Raw genomic sequence first — 14,581 nt, forward strand, 5'->3', positions numbered from 1 at the left:
GGGTAGGGCGTTTGCCTTGCACGCGGGCGACCCAGGTTCGATTCCCAGCATCCCATATGGTCCCCTGAGCACCGCCAGGGGTGATTCCTGAGTTCAGAGCCAGGAGTACCCCCTGTGCATCGCTGGGTGTGATCCAAAAAAAAAAAAAAACCAACAACAACAACAAAAAAGTAAGGCACGCTGTAGGCTCTCCGGGCAGCTCTGTCTCACCACCCGTGTTCAGTGCTCTGGAACCACAGTGTGTGGGCTGGATCGGGACAGCTGTTGGCCAAGGACCAGCAAGGGAAGAACGAGGACCAGGCTGGTTGCTGATTAGTTACCATTTATTCAATCTTCCATCTTTCTCATCTCCCGCACTCCCAGCTCTGTCCTCTGGATCAACTGCAGCCTCTCTTCTCTAGTCTCTCCTCCTACTTGTATCTCCCACCTTCCCTCTAGGCTACCCAGCCAGGTAGTAAAATCAACATAAGAAAGCCCTTCCTGAGGGCAGGACATTCCAAAGCCCTTCCTGACTCTTAAGGTTTTTTTTCTTTTCCTTAGTCCAAACACTTATTAACATCTTAATACTAGTTATTTTTGTATGGACTTAGCAAGAGATATATTGAGGCTTGCAAGGCAGCTCTCCTGGCAACATCTTGCCACAGACTCAGACCACAGCACTCAGGCCAGATTAATCATTCCTCACCCTAGCAGGGTCCAAATCTAGTTATCACTGTTTGGATCATGACAGCATTTGTCCATGATCAAGCTCTTAACTTATAGTTAAGCATTAGGCACTTTGGCCAGGCCCATCTCGATGCCAGGGTAGCACACAACTCACCGCTTGGCCTGGGTCCGTCCCGTCCCTCATCGGGACCCTGCTTTTGGGGGTGCTAGGAAGTAAGGGCAGCTGAGGCTTAGGTCGAGAGAACAGATGCCCAGGAGGAAAATATCACATAGAGTCAAATGACTCCCAGGTTACAAAAGCATAGCATTTGCTAAGTCTTCCTGTGTCCATACAAAAAGGACATTGCTCTGAATAAACTATGCAAAGGACTCAAGGAGAAGAGAAAAACAGTATTTGCAAGTCAACAGAACACTAAGAAAGAAGTTACTAATAAACACAGAGGAGTGGGAGCACTGTAATGTGAATAACCCAATAAACCTAAACTACCTGAGGCTATGTTATCCTACATGTTTTTATCTTATAAAGGGAGTATAGGCTTTTATGTTAGGGAATATAGATAGTGCTTAAGAATCTGCATTTATGGGGCCGGAGCGATAGTACATCGGGTGCGGCGTTTGCCTTGCACGCAGCCGACCCAGGTTCAATCCCCGGCATCCCATATGGTCCCCCGAGCACTGCCAGGAGTAATTCCTGAGTGCAAAGCCAGGAATAACCCCTGAGCATCACTGGGTGTGACCCAAAAAAAGCAAAAAAAAAAAAAAAAAAAAAAAAAGGATCTGCACTTATAAGTAAAAGCTTGTGATAAAAATCTTTATAGATAGTAAAAACCTTAATAGACAGAAGCCATATAAATGAGGATTGATTTATATTGATTGACTCATTCTTAAACAAGTATAAAGTCTCTTAGCAATATAGGAGTAAACCGACCTTTATTAATCTAGTAGAGGGCAACCATAAGCGCCACGAGGGACTGTCATACTCAATAACAAAGAATTGAGAAGTTTGTCTTGTCTTTTCAAGAAACTTCATTTACATTTTCTGCAAAGTTGATTTGGGTTAAATGGTTTGGCTGCATGCATTCCCTAAGTTCATGAAGTTTATGAAGCTCTGTATTGTTCCTCAGCTATAAATGAGAATCTAGCTGGATAGAATGTTCTTGGTGAGTTGTTCACTGATTTTTCCTTTTCTGCATCCCACCATTCTCTTCTGACTCATAGGCCTCATTTGACAGATCTGCTGTGAATCTTTTTAAGGTCTTTGTAAGATTTGATAAATCTGCCGTTTCTTTTTAAGTTCCTTTTTTGATCTTGCTGTTGTCAGCTTCTGTCTCCATCTTTGGCTTTTGTCATTCTGATTATACTGGATCTTGGTGCCTCAACTCTGGGAACTTTTTAGCTATGCTTTATTGAACTAGGTTCTTCATCAAATTTGCCTTCCTGTTCCTCAGGAAACTCTGTTGATTCTTACATTGTTCCTCTTGAACTCATTATATAGTTCTCTTGTATCCCATTCCTTCCCTTTCAAACTTATTTTCCATTTTCTGTTGTTTCTAGAGGTTTCTGCATCTAATGTAGGGACTCCTAGATCTTTTCCTCAGTTGCTGTTCTTCTGCTGCTCAGACAGACCCTCTGTTACATTTTTTTTTTAACGTCACCAACCGTAGTCCTCATTGTCACTTCTGATTGTCGTTTTCTCATTTCAGCTCTCATACTTTCTTGGGCTTTGCTGACTACCTGTGTCATCATTGTGCTCACTAAACCTCCTCAAGAGTATCACTAAAGGCCTCTCCGAGTTTACAGAGCTGGGTAGTACTGGTCGAACTTTCTGTTATTCTTTTTGCTCATTGAGCTTGGTGGGGTCTTACACATCCTCTCCTCTGTATTTGGTGTGTCCCACCATGCTGCGGGTGAATCTTTGTAGTCAGCCCCATTGGGAATCCCTGAGGGAGTAGGCTGAGTCTTGCTCTTTTCCTTTGCTGCTGGTCTTCCCCCAGTGACAGGAAGTGTGTGAGCTTTGTGAGGTGTGATGAGTAGGGCTCTGTGAAGAGATGTGGAGATTGCTGGACCCCTGCTGGCCGGGAGGGAAATCTGCTTCTGGATTGATAAAGAAACAGCAAGCAGAGATTCCACGAGATGTTGAGGTGAAGCCAGCTGAGAAGATGGCAGAGGAAACTAAGAGAAAGCATCCCTCAGTAGCACCCAGAACCCTCCAGGACCCTACTGGGAGTGGTGTCACCTACTTTGGGAAACATTACTCCAGGGACATCCCTACTAAAATCAAGAGGAGGGACTGGAGAAACGTATAGCAGGTGAGGCATTTGCCTCTCACACAGCTAACCTGGACTCAACCCCCAGTGCCACAAATAATTCCCAGAGGCCCTGCCAGGAGGGTCCCTGAGTGCAGAGCCAAGAGTACGCCATGAGCACAGTTGTGCCCTCCCCAAGAAAAGTAATAAATGAAAATAAAAATCAAGAGGAAAGGATTCTTTTTCAACACTACTTAACATCACCTTGGAATTATGAAGGAAATAAACAAGGAACAGACAACAAAAAGGGGAATCGTGGGGCCCGGGGGTGGCTCCATGGCAAAGCACCCGCCTGTCAGGCATCTCTATCCCTGGCACTACCCCACATGCCAAGTGTAGGCCAGCAGCACTGCCCTTTGGGATCTCAGGCACACCACAGCCATGTGTGAGACCCCAGCGAAGTGCCACAACCAAGTGTGTGCAGCCCTCCGGCCACACAGCAGAATAACATAGTGCTGAGAATAAGACAGAAAACTGTGGTACACACAAAGGAAATGATAAATGCTGCTGTGAAATATCAAGTGAAATATCTGGTGGGTCAGAAAAACAGCTCTGTGGGCTGAGCACATGTTTTCAATTCAGGAGGCCTGGGTTATCCTCAGTAAGGTCCCCTGAGCACCACAGGAGTGACCCCAAGCATAGAATTGGGGGTGGCCCAAACCTCAGTCCCCTCCCCCCGCCCTCCAGTAACTACTTAAATGACTTGGATGGAAATGCTGTCTTTCTTTTTTCTTTTTGGGTCACACCTGGTGATGCACAGGAGTTACTCCTGGCTCTGAACTCAGGAATCACCCCTGGCGGTGCTCAGGGGACCATATGGGATGCTGGGAATCGAACCCGGGTCGACCTTGTGCAAGGCAAACGCCCTACCCTCTGTGCTATTGCTCTAGCCCCGAAATGCTGTCTTTCTTAAAGATTAGTATCAAAGGTTAATATAACTCAGTTTTCAATTTTAAAAAATTACCAGCAATATTGTGAAATTTTCCTAATAAACAAGTGAGAAGAGAAAAAATTGAAAACCGAGAATAATTAGCGGTAACTATCCTCCTAGTATCATTCTTTCATTCTTTTATTGGCTTCAGTTATGGGGGATAAAGTAAAGCTTCACCCCTTGGCATTATTTAGTTGTCTCATTATTTAAACAAGAGCATCATGTCAACCTGAAAGTAAGAAATGTGAACTTTTAATGATCTAGATTCAGATTAGCCACTGCTTATCTAACACTAGTTTGTGTTGACCCCTCAGTCCCCAGAACATGACTTGGCCTATCCACCAGGACTACCCAGGAAAGCCCGTAGGTCCTTTCCCAGGCCTTCCTCCCCGTGCCTGATCTAGCAGTGAGACCCATGAAAAGGCTCACCAGATGCTCCTTTGTCACTGCAGTTGTTCTGTTCTTCCTATAGGGCGAAATAGTCAAGAAGTATACTCAGTTCAATCCTAAAACCTATGAAGAGAGGATCAAATTAATCCTGCAGATGTGTGTCGAAGCTGCAGCAGAAGCTGTAAAACTGAACTGCAGGATTTTGGGCGTAGGTAAGACTGTGAGTTCCATATCCAAGAAATGTTCATTTTCATGCACAACCACTGAGTTCAGATGCTAAAAAAATCAAGTCACTGTACGCCAAGATGCAGCTAGATCGTGTCCTGGGCTCCAAGTAGGGAAACCTGGGACTCTGAATAAGACATATGAGGAAAGCTTTGATGACACTTGAAATCTGTGGGCAGCTGTAGATTTAATGCAAAATTGCCTTGCATTTCCCTTCAGTCCTTGGTATAATGCTTGTCTTAGGAGACTGTTTTTTTTTTTTTGGGGGGGGGTGGGACAAGGGGCGCGCAGCAGCTCAATCTTTATTATAATCATGATAATGCCCAATGGAAGAAAATACACAGAAAGATACTTGTGCAATACAGAAAGTAGTATGACCCCTAGGAGACTTGAGTGAATTGATTTCTGCTTCAGGCCCAGAAAGTGGCTTATTTCCCGAGATTGCTAATCAGTCATTTGCCTTGTGTTTGTGGTGGAGCTCAGGCATTTCCACTGGCGGCCGAGTAAATCCTCGGGAAGGCATTGTGTTGCATTCGACCAAACTGATTCAAGAATGGAATTCTGTGGACCTCAGGACCCCACTGTCTGACACTTTGCATCTCCCCGTGTGGGTGGACAACGATGGGAACTGTGCTGCCCTGGCAGAAAGGAAATTTGGCCAAGGAAAGGGCCTGGAAAACTTTGTGACTCTGATCACAGGCACAGGTAAGAGGCGTGAGGAGGTGACATCAGGAACTACTCTGTGTGCCAGGGGGACACCTTCCTGACCCAGCCAGAGTTTGCACTGCCTGAGCTTAATTCTCCCTCTCCCCCCACCCCACAGGAAATTGTCAGAACTCTTCAAAGTCCTTATTTGCAAAAGTGGTTCATTCTCTAGCTTTTCCTCTGTCTTTTTGGGTTAGTAGGTCTTTTGCCCCAACTGTTACCTGTTGCACAAGACAGTATTTTTAGCGAATGCCTCCTGTGTAGCTGCTTCAGCCCTGGGCAGGAGCTGAGGTTGCTGACCCTGAAGTGAGCTGGTCCTCCAGGAGCCAGTGGGAAGACGCCCCCACTGTCCGTTTTTTGGAGAGAGTGGTTCGACCTGTTCCTCCAGTGCTCTCGCTGTCCGGGGAATGTGGGCTGTCCTTCAAGCTCCCTGCCAAGCTGGGGCATGGTGGTGGCACCTGCAGATGCCAGAAGGGTCTTACCTACATTGGGCTGGGTTTCTTTTTCTTCTTCTTTTTTTCTAAATTAAGCATTTCCTGAGTTCTTAGGAACTTTCAGTTCCCAAAGTTCAAAAAAAAGTAGAATCTGACAGCATTGTCAGTTTATCCGTTCCGTTAGTAAAGAGATAGCTTTTTAATCTCTCCATCTCTTGTTGCGGTGACCTGAGGCCACTTGGTTGGGCTGTGCCTGAGCACACTTTCCTGTGGCGTTTGGAATCCCACACAGCAGCGCTGCCAGGATTGCGCGCAGCATCTGTGGTGCTGGGAGTGGGTGGAGTGAGCAGACTCGCGCCCGCAAGGCAGGCACTTTGTCACTCAGCTGTTTCTGGCCCCACGCTTCAGTTCTGGGGAAGGACTTCAGATTTCCGTACTCTACCATATTTTGGCAAATGTCCTAATAACTTGGGTTTTGCTCTTTTTTTTTTTCCTAATTTATTTTAAAAGTGAGACCGGCAAGCTACCAAGAGTATCCCGCCCACACGGGTAGAGCCTGGCAAGCTACCCGTGGCGTATTCAATCTGCCAGAAACAGTAACGATAGGTGCCATTCCCCTAACCCTGAAAGAGCCTCCAGTTGTTGGGAAAGACGAGTACGGAGAGTCTGCTAAAATCTCAGGGCTGAGTGTAATAGAGACGTTTCTGTTTCCTGCTCAAGTAAATTGATAAACAATGGGATGACAGTGACACAGTGATTTAAAAGTGAGAAACAGACTGCACTTACAGGCTAGCATTTGATCTTGGATGGGTCTAACTTCAAAATAGGAGGGCTTTGACTTCTTTCAGCTCACATACTGTTTTTTGTCTTGGACAGACAGTTTTTACAAGCTTGGGTATTATTGACTAGCTCAGAGCAGTTGGTAGTGAGATGGTATATGAGGAGTAGGTACCACAAGAAGTAATAGAGGGCAGGGCAACTAGAAGAGCTTTCGTTCCTTAGTAACTTCTAAACTCTGTAACAAAACACAGTTTATTAATAGTCATCATCACTGCATTATAGATTGTTAAGACAAGGAGGCACTTGGAAGAAGCACTATATCATCTTCTGTTTGAGGGAGCAGTTAGTATTTGTACCATACACTTGACACAGATTATCTTGGATTTCTGTCTAGCAGAGCCTGAGACAAGGATATAGCAGCAGGTTTTTTATTTCAGAAGTGACCCTGAGAAGTAGGAATAAAGACAGGACGAATGAACAGAGTAGGAGGAAAGCCTTAAGAGGAGGATTAATCAAAGGTGCCTTGAGAGCAGTACTGCTGAAATCTACTAGAATCTTCCAGAATGCCACCCAGAATCATTCACCTGCATGTGCTGGCCTTTGTGTCACGCTGGCTGAGAAGTGCCTGTGGGCTGAGTGAGTGTGGCTGCCGAGGCTCCTGTCCCCGTACTGCAGAAGGCCTGGGGGATGCTGAGCCTTGTGTTTGGCGGGGGATTTGCCATCAGCACAGGGTAAGTGTGAGCCTGCATGGAGCTTCTTTCCCTTAAAAGTCCAGGTTACAGTCAATGATCCAAGCAGATGCAACACAGGGTAGGAAAAGCAGCTGCTAAAAAACATTTCTGAACAGAATGATTCCAAATAGTTTCGGTCCTTGGGAAGTTCCTGTTGTCAAGGAAAGTGGGCATCGTACAGACCCTCACGTCCCAGCGCTCTGCTGACCAGAGTTCAGTTCCCGACAGTCACTCATCCGTGGTGGTTGTCTCTCTACAGGCATCGGCGGTGGGATCATCCACCAGCATGAACTGATCCACGGGAGCTCCTTCTGTGCCGCAGAGCTTGGTCACCTTGTTGTGTCTCTGGATGGGCCCGACTGTTCCTGCGGGAGCCATGGGTGTATCGAAGCATATGCATCGGGGCTGGCCTTGCAGAGAGAAGCGAAAAAACTACACGATGGTTGGTTTCTTCATTATGCAGCCGTAGGGGACTCTAGTCAGGTCATTGGCGAGCAAAGCCACAAAGACGAACCCCATGGCCAGAACCGTCCCGCTTGCTCGTGGAAAAGCAGGCCTCCCTCTCCCTGAAGACGGGAAGAGTCCTGGGTTCTGAGCCTCGTCCACACTCTTCCCCTCGGGGCTGGAGGTGGACGGGGGTCCTGAGCTCCAGGGCAGCGCAGAGGAGTTCTTCCATGTCCAATTCTCAGCCCCTGGCACAGGCCAGGTGCTCAGACACATTTCCTGTTTTTCGAGTCGAGGTCACGGTGGTTTACAACATTGTGTACTTCAGGTGTACCGTTTCTCATCTAGGCAAACTATAAATCACACCATTAAAGATCCAGCTCACCTCCACCTTCCCTCCTAGCTGCCCTCATCAGTTGTTAAGAATAAAGGATGGAGCCAGAGTGATGGTATAGCGGATAAGGCATTTGCCTTTGCACGCGGCTGACCTGGATTCAATCCCTGGCACCCTTTACAGTACCCTGAGACTGCCAGGAATGACCCCTGAGCAAACATAGAGCCAGGAGTAAACCCTGAGCACTTCTGGGTGTAGCCTCAAACATCTCCACACACACCTCCACACTCTAGAACTGTCCCACTTAGATGCCCTCTTCCAGCACACAACTTATTGAAAAATCTAAAATTTAGATCTGTCTTGCTCCTCTTGTCCCCACTAAAGAAGAACCTAAGGTGTTTTGTTCTGTACACTTGCTTTGTTTCTTTGTATTCCACTTATGAGTGAAACCAGCCTTTCTCCTTCTGACTACTTCACTTAGCAACATCCCTTCAAGGTCCATCCATTTTGTGAACATGCAAAGGCTCATCCTTTTTGTGGTTGTGTAGTATTTCACTGCAGATGTTATCTTTACTTACCATCTGATAGACAGCATTTGATAGACAGTCCAGATCTTGGCTGTGTTAAATGCGGCTTCACTATGAACAAAAGGATGCATATATATTCTGGGGAGACAGGCATACCTGTGCTACTCAGGCTATGTAGCTTTTAAAATTAGTGCTTTTCTATTTGGATAGATCCTAGGAGTGGAATTGCTGGATCACAAAATGACACATCATTTATATATATAGTATAGACATGTAAATAATATGTATGAATGAGAAATACATTTATATATACATGTATATAACATCTATATACATATATATATATATATATATATATATATATATATATATATATATATATATATTGGGGGATTTTGACCACACCCAGAGCTGTTCAGGAGTGATTCCTAGAGGTGCTTGGGTGGGTGCATGAGGCATGAAGGACTGAACCAAGGGAAACAGAATGCAAAGCAAGTGCCTTACCCCCTGTAACTATCTCTCCTTTTCTGTTTTTTTTGTTTTGTTTTGTTTTTTGATTTTTTTTTTCTATTTGGGTCAAACCTTTCGATGCACGGGGATTACTCCTGGCTTGGCACTCAGGTATTACTCTTGGCGGTGCTCAGGGGACCATATGGGATGCTGGGGAATCAAACCCGGGTCGCCCGCATGCAAGGCAAATGCCCTACCCGCTATACTATCGCTCTAACCCTCCTTTTCTGTTTTTAATATTATGAGGAACTTCCATAGTGTTTTTTTGCAGAAACTGGACCATTTTATATTCCCACTATTTAGAGAATTCTTTTTCTTTATTAGTGAATCATCGTGAGGTACAGTTACAAGTACCTTATGAACTTTCATGTTTGCATTTCAGTCATACAGTGATTGTTTACCTATCCCTCCACCAGTGCCCATTTATTTAGAGAATTGTTTTTCCTCACATCTTTGCCAACATGTACTGTCTTTGATCTTCTAGACACAGGCCGTTCACACAAGCACAAGGTGATAGCTTATTGTGGTTTTCATCTGCATTTTCCTGTTGTCACATAGAACATCTTTTCATGTGTCTGTTGGCCATCTGTATGTCATCTTTGGTGAGATGTCTATTTAGATCCTCTGCCCATTTTTATTTATTTATTTTTTACTTTTTGGGTCACACCCAGTGATGCACAGGGGTTAGTCCTGACTTTGCACTCAGGAATCACTCCTGGCGGTGCTCGGGGGACCATATGGAATGCTGGGAATCGAACCCGGCTCAGTCGAGTGCAAGGCAAACACCCTACCTGCTGTACTATCACTCTAGCCCCTCTGCCCATTTTTAAATTGGATTTTGTTTTTCTGTAGTTTACATTATTTTGGACATTAACCCCTTTTATGTAAGGTTTGTAAGTTTTTTTATTCAGTAAGCAGACTTTCATTTTCATGGTTTCTTTTGCTTTGCCAAAGCTTTTTAGTCTGATGTTTCCCATTCATATACTTCCTTTTCTCTCCTCTTGTCTTCAGAGATGAATCCACAAAGACATTGTTATCATGATGCTTACCATCTCTGGTTTTAGTCTATGTACTTTATGGTATCAGATCATAAATTCAGTCTTTAATCCATTCTGAATTAATTTTAGTATATGGTTTGGTAGTTATCTAGTTTTATTGTTTTTGCACGTCTTTATAAGTTCTCACACAACCGATACAAATTTTAATGGAAAATAGGTGGATAAATGTGAAGTTTTTCATTTCTATTTTGGGGTTTGGGGCCACACCCAGTGATACTCAGGGGTTACTCCTGGTTCTGTGCTCAGGAATTACTCCTGGCAGTGCTTGGGGGACCATATGAGATGCTGAGGCTCAAACCCCAGTTGACTGTGTGCAAGGCAAATATCCTACTCGCTGTTTTATTGCTCCAGCCCCTAAACACATGAATTTTTTAACTTGTGAGATCTGTTTGCATTTAAGCTATTTTTCTGCAGATGTTATGAAAGTCCAATGATTTCTAATTTAATGTACAAAAAAGTCATTATCATATTGGAATATGCCCAGTGCAATGAGAACAATGGTGAGGGTCTGGAGATGTGTAAAGGATGGCGGCATCCCCTTCCTGCCTTCTCCAGAGGAAAGGGAGTGACAGGGTGTCTGAGGACAGAGGATTAGCATGGCATGCTTGGGTGAGTTGGGGAGCACTTGACTTGCATACTAACTACCCTTTATGGCCACATAAAGGACAAGACAGGCTTGAGTATAACAAAAGATAAGCTAGACCCTGTGTCAGATAAATGGATGAATCATTGAAAATCTTAGGAACAAGACAGATCTGAATTTTAGACTTTTCAGTAAGCTTCGTGCTGGGGGAGGGCTTCTAAGTGGGACAGTTCTAGAGTAACTGCCACATGTTGAGGCTAGGAAAGTACAGGGGAGAGTAAGCTTTGGTGTAAGATAATGGCTAGGTGCCCATGGGAGATCTAAGAGGAAATGGGTGGGAGGCAGCTGGCACCGAGAGCTGATGCTCAGGGGAGTTGGCTGGGCCAGAGAGAGGGAACTGAGAATGACTGTCTTCTGGTGGCTCATACATCTGGAGGCAGTCCGGGCCTCTAGGGACTGTGTATGGGTGTATATTTGTGAATGCCGAAGTTTTGCAAATGTGGAGAGAGATCATTTTCCCAATTAGAGTCTTCCTACCTACAGACAGAAAGGTAACCCCAGCCTCCCCTCTGGGCAGCCACCATCATTAATGCTCATTTTTTCTCCCCTCCACTCTTGCAGAAGAGCTGCTCTTGGTAGAAGGGATGTCAGTGCCAAAAGATGAGGCTGTGGGCGCACCTCATCTCATTCAGGCTGCAAAACTTGGCAACGCAAAGGCCCAGAGCATCTTGAGAACGGGTGAGTCTGTGGCTCTGGACGGCTCTGCTACAGGGCATAGGATGACTGGGGCCCTAGGCTCCCGAAGCTGCCAGCATTCCTCTGTGTGTGCTCTGGGATATCTGTTCAGAGGTACAAAGGAGGGAACTGCAGGCAAGGTATTTGGAAATAGTTTTTCAAGCAGTTTTGTATTGTACAGCTAAGTTGCCTGTGCATTTTATAACAAATTTAGAGAAATAACAGGAAAGAGGACTACTTTGAATTTGATCAGACACCAACCATCATTTCTTTGCAGCTTAACTGAGATCATAGAGTGTAGCACATGCAATTTTCTACCTAGCTTTTTTTTAAGAGATGAGTCCTTTTTTTTGCTTTTTGCTTTTTTGGGTCACACCCGGCGATGCTCAGGGGTTCCTCCTGGCTCTGCACTCAGGAACTACTCCTGGCAGTACTCAGAGGACCTTATGAGATGCCGAGGATTAAACCCGGGTCGGACACATGCAAGGCAAATATCCTGCCCGCTGTACTATCATTCCAGCCCTCTCCTAGCTTTTTTTTACTGCAAAGTCTCACACAACCCTTTCTCATATTAACAAATGATGGACATTCTTCCCTGTTCTTCACTTTGTAGTGTGAGCAGACTTAACTATTTCTGGCTGCCGGCTCTCTTGCCCTCCCTCCTTTGGCAGGCTGATTTGGTGCCCTCCCTGACGCTGATTTTTCTGTTTTCCTGTAGCTGGAACAGCTTTGGGTCTTGGGGTTGTGAACATCCTCCACACTATGAATCCTTCCCTTGTCATCCTCTCTGGAGTCCTCGCCAGTCACTATATCCATGTCGTCAAAGATGTCATCCGCCAGCGAGCCCTGTCCTCAGCGCAGGATGTGGATGTGGTGGTTTCGGATCTGGTTGACCCTGCCCTGCTCGGTGCCGCCAGCATGGTTCTGGACTACACCACCCGCAGGATCCAGTAGTCCTCACCGAGGGCTCGTGGACCAAGACTCGAGAGCTCCTTCATGAATTCAGGGTGACTCTTAGACACACGTTTCTTAGAAAGCAAATTTGGTATTTGGCAAGTGACTTTGGTGGAGAAGCTTTTGCTTTCTGTCTCCTGAAGTTCCTTTTCTCAGACCCATTTTTGTAGTTGCTGCTCTTTCTGGGATCATTTTCAGCTCCAATCATGTAAGTACCAGTCACGCTTTTCTGTGCCAAAATGAGCTACACGGTAGGCAGGGAAGCCTTAGGATTCTGCCAACTCAGCGTACCCCAGAGACCTTTGGCCTTGCTTCCTGTGTGAGTGAACAAAAAAAACCTACAGATAGGGAGGGCGAGTTAATAATCCTTCCTCCTCCATCCTCGGTGCAGATGGCAGCAGCTATTTAATCAGGGAAGAGAAGGAAATCTCACCATGGAAGGCTTGCGTCAATTTTTTAAAAGTTTTATTGCGGCATTTTTAAGAAGTATCATTTTGATAAGCTTTGGATGAAACCATGACCACAATCAAGACTTGGACACTTGTCATCCCAATTGTCACTTGTTGAATGATGTTATTTACTCCTCTAGCAGAACTTGTGAGCAAGTTTAGACCAGGATCTGAACTACAGTGGCCTTAGTCCTGTTTGAAGGACAACTGAGAAGCCAGCCCCTCGGCTTAGTCTCTGAAAGGAGATTCGACATCACGGAAGACTGTGCTGTTGACAGCAGACCCCTCAGTAGCATTTTCCACTGGCTGGGCTGTGCCCTCGGCTTGTGCACGGAGGCAATGTTTGTATCTGACCTAGGGTTCAGACCTGAGACTGCATCCTGGCCGGATACGATTCTGTGTTCACTGGTCTCAAGGTACCAGTGTTCTTACTCAGTTGCAATCTGAAAGAAATAGTAATGAAGAGCTGCCGGTTTTTAAGTGCCTCTTGTGTGTCCGGCTCCACACTAGGTGCTTCATATACATTATTCTGAATTCTCACAAGCTGTGAATGAGGTGTTTTAATTCCCATTTTGTAGAACCCTAAACTAAGGAGATCTAGTGTGTCAAATGATGTGCCTAAAGCTCTGTGGCTAGTGAGTCTTGGTGACAGGGTTTGATTCCAGGTTCTGTTTTTTTCTCTTCTGCTTAGGCACACCCCTCATTTCAAAAACCTGGAGAATACATACTTTCCATTTACTTCAGACTACTGAAAGCTTTAATAAGCATCTCATTTGCAAACAACTTGACTGTTCCACAATCCTCTCCGTGGTGAGGAACAATCCTCTCCGTGGTGAATTTTATCAAATACTCCGCTATGCTGTGGAAATTTGGTCAGTACAGTATTGGGGACAAGAATTTTATAGGGACTTTTAGATTTGAAAAAAAGCATAGGCATGTTTTCAGATGGCTATTTTAGGAAAACCTAAAGACTTCCACAACAATTAAGTGTTAGCATATATAATGAAGGAATCAATATTGTATCTAAACTACTTCCTTTGTAATGGGTTAATGTGAAAAAGAAGTTGGCTGATTCCTAGAATCTGGCCAGCCCTGGGTTATTCCCAGGTCCTGGTTACTGAACATTCCACTGTGATCCCAGGAATGAAGCTCATCTGCCTGAGCAGCCGTGTCTGTGAAGGGCACTGCAGCCCCTCGGTGAAGGAGAGCTGACAGTCCTCTCCGCCAGACAGCTGCATGGCAAGCAGGTATCTGGAAGGATGATACTGAGTCCAAAACCAATCTTAGTTTTTATTGAATTTATGAAAAGGCTAATATATTCCAATGTAATTATTACATAGTTAAGTAATCATGTTAATTTATCTTCATGTAAATGTTTTTATGTTACTATTCTGGAACAGTGTTTAAAATAAATAATTTCCTTGCTGAGATCCTAACACTTATATTTTATTGTATTTTCTTTTTTTGTTTTGGGGCCATTACCTGACAAGGCTCAGGGATCACACCTGGGAGGGTGCAGGGAACCATATAGAATGTGGGGGATCGAACCCAGGTCGGCTGTGTGCAAGGCAAGTGCCCTACCCGCTGTACTATCACGCTCCAGTCCATTGTTGGACTTCTTTTCAAAATATGTCCTCCCACACACACACCCCTCCCTTCCCTGCAGTGGGGTGACACACTTGGTCATGATGCAGCATTGGCTGGAGTTGCACATCACATTGTGGTGCTCTCACACACGTGCTTGTGGCACACCAGCATCCGCCCCTTTTCCTTTGGTGCTGGAGAAGGAATTCATGCATGCAGCACAGAGACATCACTC

At 45.2% G+C, this 14,581-nt stretch overlaps 1 protein-coding gene across 2 annotated transcripts in view; it reads left to right on the forward strand.

Annotated features, from left to right (window-relative positions):
* GNE (glucosamine (UDP-N-acetyl)-2-epimerase/N-acetylmannosamine kinase) overlaps window positions 1-14,192 on the forward strand; it is a 37,995-nt gene extending 23,803 nt beyond the window's left edge. For both annotated transcript variants that reach the window (XM_055135795.1, XM_055135791.1), the window contains exons 8-12: window positions 4,376-4,505; window positions 5,002-5,223; window positions 7,428-7,610; window positions 11,246-11,362; window positions 12,078-14,192. In XM_055135795.1, coding sequence (XP_054991770.1) covers window positions 4,376-4,505; window positions 5,002-5,223; window positions 7,428-7,610; window positions 11,246-11,362; window positions 12,078-12,313 — 888 coding nt within the window. In that variant the 3' untranslated portion in view covers window positions 12,314-14,192. The remainder of the gene's footprint in view (window positions 1-4,375; window positions 4,506-5,001; window positions 5,224-7,427; window positions 7,611-11,245; window positions 11,363-12,077) is intronic.
* Window positions 14,193-14,581: the final 389 nt, after the last annotated feature.

The sequence above is a fragment of the Sorex araneus genome, chromosome 1, assembly GCF_027595985.1.
Source record: "Sorex araneus isolate mSorAra2 chromosome 1, mSorAra2.pri, whole genome shotgun sequence".
Taxonomy (NCBI): Eukaryota; Metazoa; Chordata; class Mammalia; order Eulipotyphla; family Soricidae; genus Sorex; species Sorex araneus.